The sequence below is a fragment of the Channa argus genome, chromosome 20 (assembly GCF_033026475.1).
Source record: "Channa argus isolate prfri chromosome 20, Channa argus male v1.0, whole genome shotgun sequence".
NCBI lineage: Eukaryota > Metazoa > Chordata > Actinopteri > Anabantiformes > Channidae > Channa > Channa argus.
Window position 1 is genome coordinate 523,533 of NC_090216.1, and position 17,264 is coordinate 540,796.

Sequence of the window (17,264 nt, forward strand, 5' to 3'; positions counted from 1 at the left end):
TTTGTTTCACAGACCAACCTGAGATTCAAAGTGTTCCTCATGCAGCCACATATAGAGAGAAAAACATTTTTGACGTTTGGACTTTTCTAGTTCAACAGGAAACAGTAACGCTAAAAGATTTGAACACAATTTTTTTTGAACAGCAGCAGTAACACACTAAGTCTTCCAAGAAGAAGGAAAGTTACTTATTAAGTTACTTATTATACTTATTAAGAGACGCACAACCACCGCAAAAAATATTTCAGCAATTTTTGCTTATTAGCAGCAACAAGTAATAAGTTAGTTAAGACGGATGCAAAATAAAGCTTTAGTCTCTTGACTGAGCTGAATTTAGGACTTTACACTTACATTAACAATTACAAATTAATACTTAACCAAATCAAGCTTAAAATAAGACAGAATCTCAGCTCATTAGATATGATTTTAAGGATTTATAATTTTGGTTAAATTTTGCTTAAATATGAAAATAGTTCTAAATATATTTTTTTTTTACGCTTTAGAAATAATACGTAACCTCTTTTCAATCTCAGTATAGTCAGGGTTGACCCATAGTAACCCCACAGCACAGCACATTCACTTAATTTGTGTCTAAACAAACCCACCGCTCCCTTCATTCAGAATTATTTAACCACATTCTCCAGTCTCCAACCAGAGTTTAATGTTGGAACTTCTTTTTTTATATATGAGTGTTTTACGTGGCCCTTTTGGTATTTTACCAATGTGCTGTTGAACAGGGTTGATCGGTGGCCTGTGCAGGTTTGTGATCAAACCTAATTTGCTGATGAAGCTCAAGTAATATGGTTAAAAGCAGTTATACTGCAGTGACCTTGGTGTAATAGACTGTTTTTTGTAACATTGAAGTGTGGCTCAAACGCTAAACACCAGTTTGATTGTATTTATTGAGACTTTATTACCTACAAAATTACTTTTATCTGTAAGCACTGATCAGAATCTACTTGTCCATATTGTGCAGACCTTTGGAGCATAGACCTGCAGGCTCTCTTCTCTGCACTGGTTATCAGTCTGATAACAGCTGAATCTGAGCTGTAAAACACACCTGAGATCTGTCCCCACACACTTTCACTCCAGGCATCTACACTTTGTGGCTGTCAACAAGCTCTGAATGTGAGTATGATCGTATCTTTGTGGATTCTGTCTGAGCTCAGGTCTGTTAACTTCAAAGTTTTTTTTTTCACCGTTCAGTCAGAAAAGTGACGGGTATACTCGATTTTCTCCAAATGTAGCTGAAATCTCAACGCTAAACAGCAGGTGGATTGAAAATCATATGTTTCTTTAAGCTTCATCTCTTTCAAACACAGACAAATGGGAGTTCTTCATCTTATTTCACAATAGCAGAATTAAATGATAAAAAGAGGTGAATGCATATCAACTTCATGTCAACAGGTCTCACTTTGCTATATTTGTTTTATAGCTGATAAACCCTCATTTCCTCACATGCGCTGTCAATTTTTCACCATCAGCTCAGTTGTAACCAGTATAAACAAGTGGCAACACTTTACACATGTATCAATGTTTTGAGGTAAATATTAGAAATATGATACATGACTGTAAAACTTAAATAAGTAATAAATAAGCCTGTTTTTAAGTAAAGTCATTATTATTCTTGTTCTTCATCAGAGCTTTAACGTTTAGCATCGACAGAGAGAATGGCCAGAAGGAAGTCGGTGTGTTGCGGTCTTTCAGCTCTGGAGTTCACACTCGCTGTCCTCTTCATCCTCATGACTGCTGTGTGTGTGACGCTGGTCACACTGATGGTTACCCGGAAAACACACACAGGTGAGAGAACACACACTCAGCAGACATAAACCAAGTACACAACTTAGTAATTCACTGTGATACGGTCTGACCGTTCCTTAGTTTCAGTGAATACACCTGAGCCGTATCACCTCATCAGAGCTGTAAATGTGGTTTAATCCACCTCTACAAATAGTCCCTGCATGTCATTCTTAGTTCAACAGTTTGAGACTTTATTTAGCTTATTTGTATTTTTATTTGTAAGATGATTTATATAAATTGTTTATATAAATACTAAATGATAACGTCTTTGACCGAGAATCTTTTCCTAGTTTTCCAGATTTACATTTCCAGCCACAGAAAGGTCTTGAGTTTGGGTCTGTATATGGGGTTTGATGACAACCCTGCACTTTTATGTGTCAAGTTAATTTAACGGTGCACAATCAGTAGTTTGTGATGAGTGGCTGAGAAACTGCACCATTTTTCTCTTAACTAAGATGACCACATATAAACTATGGGAAAAGCTATTCTTACCCAGGATGTGAAAAGTACAGCTTTGTGAGCTTGTACAACATTTACAAGCAGTGGTATCGTCTGTTAAAATTTACCATCTGTTCTGTCAGATCCAGAACCAACCCTTCCTCAGCACGAACCGTACCTGATCGGAGTGGGCCGAGCCGACTGCACGGGGCCACCAGCTGAAATCCCTCTGGTCAGTACCAAACACACACTGATGCTGCATTCAAGGCCTACTGCTTTTATGAGGCTTAACCACTGCTGTAAATCAGTAATCATGGCAAACTCAATCGGGGGGGGGGGGGGGGGGGGGGGTCTCACATGTGTTAACGGTGGGGGGTGGGGGGCACTAGTTCATCTGGACCTGATCTGATCTGAGGCATGAGAAAACACGTAAAAGTAATTTAATGTAGGGTTCTTCATTTTTTCCCAGGTAAAAAGAAGGACTGCACTTAATTTTTCCATGGGCATAAAAAAAATGCAGCATTGTTCCATATCAGTATTCATGGCAGTTTTATAGGAGGTGGTTCCCTTTTCTCTCGCCACTCTCTTCTTACCCCAACCCACCCTGAGCCTGGTTTTCTCCTCTCTTGCCTCAGTGCTTGTTCAGGAGGCTTTGTTAGCTTTTCTCTGGTGAATTGTTGTTACAGTTATAAATCAAATGAAATTGATTCTAATTAGTTTTGGATGTTTGGAGTTTTCATGTGCAAAATGACTAAATGTAAATGGAACACACACACACACCTTTAATCTGCAGGAAAACAAACTTCAAAGTCTAAGGGTGTGTTTGCTCTGATAATGTTTACAGTTTCCCAGCTGATATATAAGTTTTTAAAACCACATCAGGCTGCAGGTTGACCTGGATGAATGTTTCAGAATGGGAACAAATATTTGTATATATTAAAAAAAACAGGTTTAAGTTCTTGCCATGTTATAAACAGGAAAATGTCTTTTGAGACGGCTCGCTAAGTTGTATACCTGTCTGTACTCATGTGTTCAGATGGGTTACGCAAACCCTCAGCAGACTGCTGCAGGCATACACACTCGCCTGTACAGCAGAGCCTTCATCATCGATGATGGGAAGAAGAGGGTCGTGTTCATCACTGCGGACGTAGGAATGATCTCACAGAGGCTACGACTCGAGGTTGACGCACACAAACACACACGTTTGTACAGCCAATCAGTCAATCACATTTCCTAATCGTAACTCAAACCACCCCGAATGAATCCTAACCCTACTGTAAACCTATGTCCAACCGTGACCCTAAAACAAAGTCATGGGTAGAAAATTCTAACCGGTCCTGACTGTTTAACACAAAGAAACACACACAAAACTAGAACAACCTGTAAACCGGACTGATGGAGACGGATTGTGCGTGTGTGTGTGTGCAGGTTCTGCAGGCACTGCAGGTGAAGTACGGGGATCTGTACCGACAGGATAACGTGGTTCTGAGCGGGACTCACACTCACTGTGGACTGGGTGGATATTTTCAGTACACGTTGTTCATGATCACCAGTAAAGGTTACATCAAGGCTTCCATCCAGCCGCTGGTCAATGGCATCGTTAAGGTGTGTGTGAGTGTGACATTTATTGAAGTACAAGGTACCATCACCAAGTGAAGCTGCTTTAAACTGGTCATAGATGTATTCCAACATGACATAAAAGTGCTTAATAAAATAAATTGTTTGCTTCCAGAGTATAGACATAGCCCATCGGAACATGAAGCCAGGTAGGATTTACAAGAACAGAGGGAATCTGGAGGACAGCAGCCTGAACAGGAGTCCTCATTCTTACCTGAACAATCCGGAGGACGAGAGACACAGGTACAGAGAAGGGTGGGGGGTCTATTAATGACAAATGTAGGAATGTTTTTCACTGTATGTGCAGTAACTCATATTTATATCTTGTATCTTTCTAATCATTTATCCTCAGGTCAATAACAATTTGCTTTATTTATATTTGATTATTTCCTGTGAGAACCGTGTGTACACATTTCTTTTCCTTTATAAAAACAATATAAATGTTCCATCTCCTCAGGTATAAGTGGAACACAGATAAACAGGTGGTGGTGCTGAAGTTCACTGATCTTGACGGAGATGGAATTGGTATGCTCAGGTAAAAACTCACCAAAACATTCTTCGATAATATTTGTAGACCTGTGTATTTTTGATTGTTTGAAGCTTCCTGTATGATGCTATAGGTTACACTATGCCACCTTTTTACTGAGCCACTCTCTCCATCCTCTTTGACAGCTGGTTTGCCGTCCATGCTGTCAGCATGAACTTCACCAACCAGATGGTGAGCAGTGATAACATGGGCTACGCCTCCTACCTGATGGAGCAGGACAAGAACCCTGGAGAACTACCTGGACAGGTGACAGGATCCTGCTCCCCCCTGCCTTTGTAATACAGATAAAATTGGGTCATTCTGTACTAGTTCCCAAGCCACAGGGTTTGATGCAGATATTTAAACTGATGGTGTTGCTTTTTTTTTTCCTCAAACATAACCTCTAATCCACACATTGACTGGGATTTACTACATTTGTCTTTTTAAACACAGAGCTGTACTGAAATACAGAGAGCTGTTAAGCTTTTCTAACAGATTGAAAACACTTTCTTTAACTGGGTGGCAAAGTTCAATACACACTGAAGCAAAAAAACACATTAAAGATTAATAACTAATATTTGAAGAGCAGACATCCTGCAACAGCACTAACTCAGGTCACAAAAGGTGTTGTTAAATCAGAACATGTAAACAGTTCTAATGATATGAGTAACAGCCTTTGTATTTAAGAATTTGTATTTATGTGTGCTCTGTCTCAGGGAGGTTTCGTCGCTGGTTTCTCCTCTAGTAACCTTGGCGACGTCAGCCCGAACACCAGAGGACCTCACTGTGTGAACACTGGACTGCCCTGCAACTACCTCAACAGCTCCTGTCCTATAGGAGGGGTAAGTCGTTGAAAATTCTCAGTCATCCAGGTTTGGTTATCCGAAAATTGAATGGTGTCAGCTGGACTTTTCTTCTTGGATAGAGAAGAACCAATGTCCAGATGTCCAGTTGACACGATTCAGTCTTCTGATAGGAGGGGTAAGTACAGACACACACAAACATTCATACAGTTCAATCATCAGACAGTAAACAGTGCGTTTCTTACAGACTAGGTTTTGTCTGTCATCCGGACCTGGAGATGACATGTTTGAGAGCACGAGGATCATTGGACATAACATCTACGAGAAGGCCAAGGTACCTGTTTGTTTGTCTGAAGACAGTAAAGATACAGTAATGTAGCAGAGTAATGAAACGCAGCAGAGTTTCGTAAAGAAATGTTATTGCCCCCTGTAGGAGCTGTATACAACTGCAGTGGAGGAGGTGATCGGTTCCCTTCACTCTGCTCATCAATGGGTCAACATGACGGATGTTACCATTCAGATCAACAACACACACACAGTCAGTAACAGACACATGTGGATTGTGGAAAATGGAGTTTATTCAAGGCTTTAAAATAATGCAGTTAAAAATGTGTTTACAATTACCTTTTGTATCTAAACAAAGTGAGATCTAGTGTAGTCTTTCTTTAACAGTGTCCATGAAGTCAGTGTTTGGTTTTAATGTGTGTGTGTGTGTGTGTGTGTGTGTGTGTGTCAGGTCAGTACTTGTAAACCAGCTCTGGGTCACAGTTTTGCAGCAGGAACAACAGATGGAGGAGGAGACCTCAACTTTACTCAGGGTGATTCTACTTTTCTCTGTCTACTGTTACTCTGCTGTTTCTGACTTGACACAAAATTCTGAGTGTGTGTGTGTGTGTGTGAGAGTGAAGGTGCTGTGGAAGGTGACCCGTTCTGGGACGGGATCAGAGACGCCGTCCTTGGCAAGCCATCAAATCAGACGCAGGAATGCCATCATCCCAAACCGATCCTGTTCAGCACTGGTGAGGTGAGGCTCTAACAATCAACACAGCCATAAAAGGCTTGTGGCTCTGATTCTTCCCCCATTTAACAAGATAAAATAAAACATTCATCTCTAACCTAAAATACTGGTTGTAAATAACATGCGGTGTTTTACTGTGCATTAATATGAAGCTGGTGTGTGTGCGCAGATGAACTGGCCTCTGCCGTGGCATCCTGAGATTGTAGATGTTCAGATCATCACCATCGGATCTGTGGCTGTCGCAGCCGTCCCCGGAGAGATGACGTAACAACCTTTTTTCTAATACTGCTAGTGATAATAGTACTACAACCTGTCAGCAAACACAGTACTACTAATGGTTGATACTACTAGTTTGGATACTACTATTTAAACTTTTCCTACTACTGCTGCTAATTGCACTGTTCGTACTACTAGTGATACTGCTAATGCTGCTGCTGCTGCTGATGTTACTACAGTTATTAATGCAGCATTTAGCAATATATGGAAAAGCATGACAGTGCTTATACTACCATATTCCTGATAGTACATGACTCACCCTGACCTGGCCATAGTGCTCTGTGTACTGTGCAGTACATGAACGTATGTGTATGCATGTTTCAGGACCATGTCAGGCAGGAGGTTAAGAGAAACTGTCAAACAGGTGAGAAACAACACCTGCACACATGAGGTGATGCTGTGTGACAGTACTGTGCTTACGTGTTGGTGTTATTGTTAGGAGCTGGAGTCAGAGGGCACATTCAGGGACACTGAGGTGGTGATCGCTGGTCTGAGTAACGTGTACACGCACTACATCACCACCTATGAAGAGTACCAGGTAAGTTATATATATATATATATATACCAGGTCTATAAGGCATATGAATAATTAATTATTAATAGGAGGTGCGAGCATTTAGCAGCAGGAAACTGTGGGCCCTTTCTTTACTGGCAGACATTTGTGATCTGTGTGTTTCAGGTGCAGCGCTATGAAGGAGCCTCCACTATCTATGGTCCACACACACTCAGTGCCTACCTGCAGAAGTACAGAGGTCTGGCCAAAGCCATCGCACAGGTGAGATTGGAGGGAATACATTGTTGTCTGTGGAGTTGGAAAATGCATACCAATCTTCTGGAAACATGGAGGATCCTGTTCTTCTATGCTTGTGCTCCTTCCGTTAGTTGACAGATACAAAGGTGAAAGCACATTAAACTTAAGTGTTACCATGTCCATGAGGAAGCACTATACTTACAATGTCTCACTACAAAACACACTACTGTAGTGAAGTTTAAATGGCTAAATCATAAAGTAGGTTTTACAGAATGTATTGCTACATTTTGCTTTTATGAAAGACGTCCTTGCACATGAAAGCATGAAATAACAAACTGACAAAACGTGCTTAATGAAGGAGGTAGATTCCTAAACCTTAGGTACCAAAATCACAAGTAGCAATTGCGATATGATAAAAAAAGAAAGACAAATTGCTGGCGTTTAGAAAAAAACCCTGTAATGACTGTTTCCCATTTAAATCTGAACAGACAGGCATGAAAGATAATTAGATTCAGTGAGATTTGCAGTCTCGGAGAATACCATTATCTCCTCGTTCACAATCACAGGAAAAAAGTGACAAAAATCTACCAGGTGTTTCACCATCATCATAAATCTGACAGTACTTAGTTTCAAAATGTCTCATCGCCATAGTTCTTTTCTTACTGAAACACTAACAGTAACATTGTGTTATTGTGCCTTTAGGACAGAGTATCAGAGCTGCCACTCGGCCCTGACCCTCCTTTCTTCAAGAAGAACCTCTTCAGTCTTCTGCCTTTGGCACCTATTGATAAAAAACCAGAGAACACCAGCTTTGGTGATGTCCTCCAGCAGGTTTACCCAGTCTATAGACCGGTAGGAGAGTAATTGTATGTCTTTGTTTGCTCACTGTCTGCTCTGTGGTGTCCCTCAGGGATTACTACATGGTCCAGTTTGGCTTTAACCGAAGATGCTGTCTTTTGGACCTTTTTAAAATCAGTTTAAACTTGTCTTTCTGCCATTGGTATTCTGATAAAACATTTGGGTTCAACAGTACTTTATCAAATCTGAAGCTAGAGTTAAATCCACTCTTTTAAACCCAAATATATTTGTATCTTGTGTTTAACTCACTGGCTGGACGCTACAAAGGGAGAGTCTAGTCCAGTGCAGCTTACAGAAGGCACATTAGCCAATAGACTAAACTTTGTCTGGAGCTGTTACACAATTAACATGAATTATCTGCAGCTGTCATCCCTCATTTTAACAAGAGAAACTAAAGGTCAGCACTGGCCACAAATGAGTAGTTGCTGTTTCCTGTTTAACATTCCTCTTCGCTTAATGAATCTGGTAGTTTAGTTCACAACGGCTTCCACGAAGAAACCAAACACTATGTTGATGACACCCTACTGTTTTTGTGTGAACTACAATTCACATAACTTAAATGTTTTGTTTTTTCAGGGTGATGTTGTCTCTGTCACATTCGTAGCAGGGAATCCCAGACATTCTGGAGATATTGTAAGACCCCCAACCTGGTACTTTGTCTCATTTGTTTCTCTGTTCTTGAGTTTTGTTGTGGTTTTGTTACATTATGTTATTTACATTTAATCCTATCTAACCTGTCTTGTTTTTGCAGAGAGATAAAACTTTTGTTACTGTGGAGATTTATGACAACAGAACAGATACCTGGGATGTTATCCACACTGATGCATCATGGGAGACAAGGTAGGTTAGTGTGTACTCTATGTGAAGGTCAGTGGTGGCAAAAGTATCGAGACAAAGCAGTAAAGGTCAATTCCATTATTCCTATTAACATATGGGTTTGACATCAAAAGATGAATATGAGATAAGAGATTTTTAAAGAAATATTGAGTCTTATTCACTTAACTAATCTGTTTGAAGATTTAAGTGAAATGTCTCTTCGAGACCCGCTCGTACCTCAGCTTCTGATTCGTGACCAACGCACCACGCTCAGGAGTCTTGAGAGGAAGTGGCGCAAATCCAAGACTCCATCTGCCCTTACTGAGTATCAGGATCTGCTTGGATCTTTTTCTCAGAGTGTCACCAGGGCAAAGATCGATTACTACTTTTAGACGCTCAGCAACACCTCGGACACCAGAAAGCTGTTCTCCACTTTCAAATCACTCATCTACCCACCTTCATCTCCGCCATCTACCTCTCCCACTGCTAACGACTTTGCCGACTTCTTTACCAACAAGGTGGCAGCCATCAGCTCACAGTTCTCTCCTCCAGATGATGACATCCGTCTAACTTCTTCCAACACTGCATTGCTCTCATCATTTGCAATTCTGACTGAGGACGACGTATCCACCCTCCTCCTCTCGAACCATCCGACCACCTGCTCTCTGGATCCAATCCCTTCCACTCTTTTCAAGCAGTTGCACCCGTTCTAATGCCAGCTATTACACAAGTCATCAACACGTCTCACAACAGGGACTTTTCCAACCTCTTTCAAGCAGGCCTTGATTACCCCACTGCTCAAGAAGCCTTCTCTTGATCCCTCTGAAGTGGAGAATTACCGACCTGTCTACATCCTTCCTTTTCCAAGACAATGGAACGAGCAGTGTTCAATCAACTCTCAGGCTTTCTTTCCAAGAACAACTTCCTCGATGGCTTCAAGAGGGGTCACTCCACAGAAACAGCACTCCTGACTGTCGTGGAATATCTTCGAGCTGCAAAAGCCACAGGTCAGTCTTCTGTCTTAATTCTGCTGGATCTATCTTCAGCCTTTGACACTGTGAACCATCAGATCCTCTTGTCCACACTCTCTGACTTAGGCATCTCTGGATAAACTCTAGACTGGCTTCGTTCTTACCTATAGGGACGAACCTGCAAGGTATTCTGGCGGGACCATATTTCCCACTCTCATAGCCTCTCTACCGGTGTGCCGCAGGGCTCAGTTCTTGGTCCTCTTCTTTTTTCTATATACACTACATCCCTGGGTTCCACAATTCACTCACATGGCCTTTCCTATCTCTGCTACGGTGATGACACAAAGCTTTTCCTGTTGTTTCCACTGGACGACTCCACTGTCTCATCACGCATTTCTGCCTGTCTCTCAGACATCTCTGCCTGGATGAGAGAGAGACATCTTCAACTCAACCTCTCTAAGACCGAAGTCCTTGTCTTCTCAGCCAGACCTTTGACACAACATCAGCATCAACATTGGATCTACAATGATTGTCCCCACTAAATCAGCCAAAAATCTGGGGTCATCATCGACGACCAACTGAGCTTTAAGGACCACATCTCCTCAGTCTCTAGAGCAGCAGATATACCCTCTACAACATCAGGAAGATCAGACCCTACATCACGGAATATACAACCGTACTCAATTTACAGGCACTGGTCATATCTCTTCTCGATCACTGCAACGATTTGTTGATGGGGTTACCGGTATCCACCATCAACCCTTGCAGAAAACGCAGCAGCTCGCATAATTTTTAATCAGCCAAAAAAGGACCCATGTCACACCACTCTTTAGATCTCTGCTCGCATCAGGTTCAAAGCGCTGGCTCTTGCTTAGAGGGTGGTTAACTCAACAGCTCCTGCTTACCTCAACTTCTCAATCTTTTCTGTTTCTGCACTTTCCTATGTATTTTAATCTATATAAAAAAGTAAAATAAAAAAACCCTTTCTGCTTTTTCTCGCACTTGCATCCTCTGAACTGTGAACACTTTTCTGATAGGACTTTGCTTTGATGTTCTCTCTTTGACTTAGATTTTTGCTGCCTTGTACCTCACTTGTAAGTTGCTCCTAAATGACTAAATTTAAATGAAGTCTCCAATACTTTTGCTCACATCAAAAATGGGTGAGTATTGATCCAGATGTAAATACCTGGAAATAAAAGCTGTTGATCTCCTCTCATATTCATAAAAAAATAAAAGAATTCACCTCATTGTTCCAATACTTTTAGAGGAAAGTGCTTATTAGAAAGCATATTGATATTTGTTTTCTATGCAAAAATTCTAATTTGTATTAAGTACAATATTTAGCTCTGAACTTTAGTGGTTATGGATAAATATGGGTTACAACTAGTTATGGAGGCAAATTTAAATACTAAACGCGATAAATGCTTTGTGTGAAGTGACCAGGCTTTAAGCCTAAAACTAAACTCAAAACCCTAAGACCAACCTCAAATGACACCTCTTGCTGCAGGTTTCACTGGCTGAAGGGTTCAAACCGGCAGAGTAACGCCACAATCGAGTGGCACATTCCCGCCTTCGCCCCCAGTGGATCATACAGGATCAGACACTTTGGACACTTCAAACAGCTGAAAGGCATTTCTCCATATGAAGGCACGTCCAGCACCTTCAGAGTCACCCCCAACTTTTACTATCAGTGACATCAGCCGTCCAAAGTCACAACTCCTAGAACAAAAAGCCAAAGACCATTAACTAAAAGGCTTTACAACTTGTACTGGACTTGTGGTGACCAGTTTTACAAACATTAAGTTAGGGGCAGCGAACTTAGGTGCAATAATGTTAATAACAACACAGTGCATTCTATGAACTAATACCTAATAAACAACTTACAAAACTTAATATTAGAATATTGTATTTCTTTGTTTTTTGGCCGATTTGAATCTTCAAGGTGAAACTAACACAAAATAATTACAAGTTTCTTAATAGAAAAAATATTTATTTTAAACTTTACTATATAGAAATTTGTTGATCAAACAAGAGTTGCACAATACAGGGACATTTTTAATCCAGTGCACGTTTAAATATCAAGCAAGAATAATTAGAAAACACTGAGAGGCAGCATTCAACAGTTCAGGGCAGACTTTTAGCTTCAGTCACTTTGATACTTAGACACATTGACACATTTTACAATGGACGGCAGGAGCACGTGAAACATTTCTCCTCATATTTCCTGTTGCTCTGTTTGAGTTCTGGGATGCTCACCACCTAGAGCTCCCGGTTTTATAGTATAATATTTAAAGTCGTTATGTTATAATGGAAAACATCATCGCTGGCTGGATTATGTTCATGTTATATTAAAGTTTACATTGAGGAAACTGCACCAACACATGCTTTTACTTGGGTTAGAATGTGTAAAATGAACCACTTGTTATTTTTGAAAATGTCTCTGTAATAAAACTTCCTGTTGAATCTGATTTATGTTGCTCTGTTCTGATAACACAGTACAAAGACATACAGGTCTGTTAAACTACTGTTTTATAGAATACTGAGAGTACAGCACATTCATTTTTAGATTTCATGCATGTTAGTTTTCTGTTTGGTTACTGAGCCCTGCAGATTGAAGCCCTTTCCTATCAGCAAGATTCAGTAGAGACACAGTAAAGGTTTTCTAATATCTCCACAAATTGTTAAAGTGCTGCTTGTGATCTGAAAAATACACACCAGCAGTGATCTATCCCTATTGCATATCAATGTTAGACTTTGGATAAAAATTAATTCCCTTTATCAACATAAAGTGCTATGGAATGGATGCAGATGCATCTCTTTATATTTGACAAATTATACTCACATTTTTCTGGAAATTTCAAGACACTGAACCTCACTGGTTCTTTCATAGATAAACAACCCCAGCTCACAGCGCTAATTCTCAAGTTGACCTTGTTTTTAACGCTTGTCCAAATTTCAAAAGTTGGACTCTGTGGATTAAAAATTACAACATTTTATTCCGACTAAAGGAAATTACATTTTGACAGTTGAGTGCACCGCTGCTAAAACTAATTATTTGTGTTCTAGAGTTCTTTGAAGGAATAAATTAATAAAAGGATAATATTGGCTGGATTAAAATATAGATACCTAGAAAGACTAATTTAGTTTTGTTTTTTACCTGAGAAGTGATAGGATATTTCTTTCACTAGTTTATGAAGTATTATGAAGGTGTGGATCCCATAAAGTTGATGCAGATCCTAATAAACAAAGCATCTTTTCAATCTCCAGTATCTATAAACACATCACATGATTTCTGCAGTTCCATAGAGCCTGAGCTAACTCAACAAATGCATTAGTGCTCATACAGTTTAATGTGGGTTTTTTCCTGGGTTTTAGTTTTAGGTTAAACTTCCACATGAATAAAAAAGGTTTAGTGTCTTGATTCCTGACGTCATCATTAAGCCTCCTACTATCCTGTTACAAAAAGCCATGCATAGATCAGCCCCATCTCTGTCCTCCACAGCCCCGCTGACTGATTAAAGTGCTTTCTGTTGGACACATGATATTTTGTTCTATATAAAACATGATTTTGTCCATTAAATCAAACGTTTGGATTTTTTCCTCCAGTATGAAAAAAAAAAAAAAAAATCATCTAAACTTGAAGATGCAGGTAAACACACACTGCAGAACGCTGGTATATAATGGCAGATGAGAGATCTGTTCTCTTTTTAGACGTTGAAAAACTCTGCTGGAGAATTTACAGTTTTTACAAATGTTCCATCTGGAGTGAAATACTGTCAGAATAATGCACCAAAACTCCAAAGTGTAAAGGTTTCTACTGACTGACTGAGCATGTTACATTATAAACACATGTTAAAGAGTAAAAACAGTTTTATGATGTTAAGAGATTTTTGAGGAGTCCGTTCTCTCTCACGTGGTTTTGGTGACGTCCTGTTTGCTGAGGAGGACTTCCAGGAGCCGGAGTTTAGCTTTGAGCTGTTTGTACTCCTGGTATTCTTCTTTCATGAGGGTACGATCCTCTTTCTGGCAGACTCTGACACAAAATACAAGCGCATATATTAGTGCATATCAGGTGTTAACAAATCAGAATTCAAGAATATAAAACAATTCCTGAACAAGCTCAACTATAAAATCCTGTATTTAGACCTTGATCCTGATCTGGGTTTTATGTTATTAAGTTTAGATTCTGACAGACAGATGTTAATGTTAATGCAGTCTCCATTAGGACATGTGTGCCTCTCACCTTCCAGTCTGACGGTAAAATTCGTCTTCAAACTCTCTCAGAGCTTTACGTCTCGTCTTCTTCTCTGCTCTCGTCTCCCGCAGACACTGCAGCAGCTGAGACCTGGTTGGGTTGAAGCACAAACACATCTGTTAGAAACTAAAGCAATGTTCACTAACTTTAAAAGAAACCATCGAACTCGTGAAAGCACAAACAGAATGTAACATGACATCAAGTCAGTGGTCAGCTGCAAATACCGTGGGCTGGTGTTTTTAAGTCTGTGTAACATTGTATACGTGGTTTTCCATTTGTTGGTATTTTACACTGTGTGGAAAATACTGTAGTGGACAGAAAACTAACTGGGGAACAAATCAAGTTGAACTTGAGAGAACTGTAACAGGTCAAACACCTGGAGGCTGCGTGCAGGTTGGCCATGGTGAGAGCGGGTGGTTGACGGACGGCCTTTACTTCATCTAAAGGGGACACAAACGCCGGATCGCTGTCCCTGTCGCTGTCTTCCTCGCCCATTGCTGGTCGGGTCAGTTCATACAGAGGCAGGGTGGGAAGTTCGTTGACTGTCAAGCTCAAGCTATTCGAGTCTTCATCTGAATCATCCTCTTCCTCCTGAGAAACACAAATGGTCACACAACAATTAAACTCTACAGGTTTGGTTTCAGTCAAATCAGATTCCTCAAAAATGGGAATTTTCTTTATTTAATTTCACTAATCATGTAATGTTACATTAACAGTTCTTGGGGATTTTCCCCCAAAAGTATGTTTTGTGCCCTGTCTAGTCTCTCTTAGGCTGCACCAACATGCTCCAATTTAGCCAGAGAGGCAATCACTGACTGCTTTTCTCAGATCAAAATACTGAAATTAAAACATGCTTCACTGGACTGGACTGGACTGGACTGGACTGGTCTGGTCTCTGAGCTGCTTGCTAGCAATTCATCTTGATGGAGTAGTACAAATAACTATGAGTTTCTTACGATGGTTGTGAACGTGGGGCTCGCACACAGTAAACGTTTGATCATCTGGTATCTGTGATACAGAGGCTTCACCACGTTCCTCTCCTGTTTACTTCTCTGAAACACAAGCAGAGGGACAGTAACAGGATTAAAATATACTGTGAACAACAAAAGTAAAAATACTTATGCTGAATAATTGCTGTGAATAATTACTGTTGATTCATTAATGAGTTTATAACGTTGCAGCTGAGTATGAGGAAGACTTCTGCATATCTTCAGCTCTGATATTACATTTTTTAATTTATTTTTTTATTAAGAAATGATTATTGTTCTGAATCGTCTAGTTTACACCCGTTTCCACAAGAGTAAGGATAATGAACAAGGACAGCTCAGTTTAAAAGCAGATTTACAAGTGCGGTGCCACCGCAGCCATTTATAACCTGGATTCATCCGTAGGGCCACAGTTTTGTCCTCATCACCTCTTTAACAATTGACTGTTCTTTAACAACAGCTGTGAAAATCAGTAACTATTTTCTTCCTCGTCCCCCCTGCAGTCTCTGTACTGTGTCCAATAATTTAAGGACTCACCGGTCGGCCATGCAAACTCTCAAAGTAGAGCAGACACTTCTGTAGAGTAATCTTCTCCAGCACCATCTGAGCCTGAGTCATCTCCTGTGTGTGAACACACGCACACACACGTAAAAATGCCTGTCCTGGGCAATTCTAGTCGTGCTAGTGTTATTCTTACATAAGGTTTATCCACTGCATTAGTTTAAGACATTTATTTATCTATTTGGCAGGTTCCTATGCACAAAGCTGCTCAATATAAAAATAAAAATAACCAGAGGAGGTGATGAATGTGAACAAACATCAGGTACAACAATGGTCAGTAGTAAGATCACAAACTTGCTTAAATATTGACACAACAACTGTTATTGAGTGGAGACCAACAGCAACATAAAATAAGAGGAATAGAAGGAAGACAAAAGTCTGTTGAAAATGCAGAAGTGCGGTTTTACACTGTGTGGCGTAGCCGAACTCACCTTCATGTTTTCGGGCAAACCCAGAGCTTGTCTCTTCTCTCTCAGTCGTTTCAGCAGAGACTCCACAGTTTCCTCCAGAGTAGGTTTGTGTTCTGTCGCCCCCTGCTGCCCAGAGCTAAACCTAATGAATTATTAAAATGAGCTTTTTGTCACCTTATACAGAACAGTGGAGCCCTGTGAGGAAATCTGTGGAGGTCTTACCCATGAGTTTTTTCTGCTCCATCCTGCTCCTTCAACTCAAACACCGACTGTCTGAGTCTCAGTTCTGCATCAAACACACAGTTTGACATGAGAGACATGGGAATTACACATCATACTGCACACATACAGTACATCTGCCAAAGCTGCATGATCACAAGAGATTAGTTGAGACCAGTCAGGATTTAAATCCTGCAGTCATGTTTTTATTCTTAAAATATTTCTCTTATATTTACTGTGATGTGTTAAGACTTGACAGTTTATTGACTTGTCATTTCGTCATTGGTGGAGGAAGTATTGAGATCTTTTTCTCAATTAGAAGTCTTGCATTGACTATTTTACAGCAGTAAAAGTACATAAGTACATCACAGTATCCAAATATACTTATATTACCAAAAATAGTAAAAAGTACTTATTATGTGGCATGACACATTTCAGAATCAAATGTTTAGAGAAGGGCAAATTAAGGTTCACCTGTAAAGGTTATAGTGCATGTTGAGTGCATTCTGAAATCTCACCCAAAAGTCGAAAATATCCCTAACTTTTGTGAGCAGTGTAGTGGCTGCTAAATATGTGTCAAATAATTGTTGCGTTGTAAAAACGTACAGTAGTTTACTGAAATGTAGTGACTGCAGTAAACGACATAAAAAACTATACTTTATTACATTCCAGAAGTGGTCTTTGCTAAACCTGATGAGAACAAGGTTTTCTGTTAGTGAACTGATCCAGAACCACTGATCAATATGATGTTTTACCTTTGAGCTGTTTACGAGCTTTTGCCAGTTCGCTCATCACTCTGACCATCTCAGGGTTGGAATATTTATCGTTGTGGGATGGCTGAGACAGAAAGACACAAACACATCAACACCAGCTCTGCAGAACAATCCAAGAAACAAGTACTATAATCATATGTTTATAATCCTATTACAATCAAACAGTTTTCCATTAACTCAAACTCAAGC

At 40.1% G+C, this 17,264-nt stretch overlaps 1 protein-coding gene across 4 annotated transcripts; it reads left to right on the top strand.

Moving 5' to 3' along the window:
- The first annotated feature begins 984 nt into the window (after positions 1-984).
- Positions 985-12,339, top strand: asah2 (N-acylsphingosine amidohydrolase 2). Of its 4 annotated transcripts, XM_067487655.1 has the most exons (22): positions 1,055-1,125; positions 1,482-1,540; positions 1,639-1,797; positions 2,379-2,467; positions 3,272-3,415; positions 3,664-3,846; positions 3,968-4,095; positions 4,310-4,387; positions 4,525-4,645; positions 5,095-5,220; positions 5,429-5,515; positions 5,615-5,719; positions 5,918-5,999; positions 6,090-6,205; positions 6,369-6,463; positions 6,800-6,839; positions 6,915-7,013; positions 7,155-7,250; positions 7,929-8,078; positions 8,661-8,717; positions 8,836-8,924; positions 11,379-12,339. In XM_067487655.1, exons 3-22 carry the CDS (start codon positions 1,668-1,670, stop codon positions 11,563-11,565), a joined length of 2,202 nt encoding a protein of 733 aa, XP_067343756.1. In that variant the 5' UTR covers positions 1,055-1,125; positions 1,482-1,540; positions 1,639-1,667; the 3' UTR covers positions 11,566-12,339. The 4 variants fall into 4 exon arrangements, 3 of the variants coding, with proteins under 3 accessions (XP_067343755.1, XP_067343757.1, XP_067343756.1); XR_010911823.1 differs by lacking the exon at positions 1,482-1,540 and having other exon boundaries at positions 985-1,125; positions 8,661-8,734; positions 11,379-11,423; XM_067487654.1 differs by lacking the exon at positions 1,482-1,540 and having other exon boundaries at positions 985-1,125.
- The last annotated feature ends 4,925 nt before the right edge of the window (positions 12,340-17,264 follow it).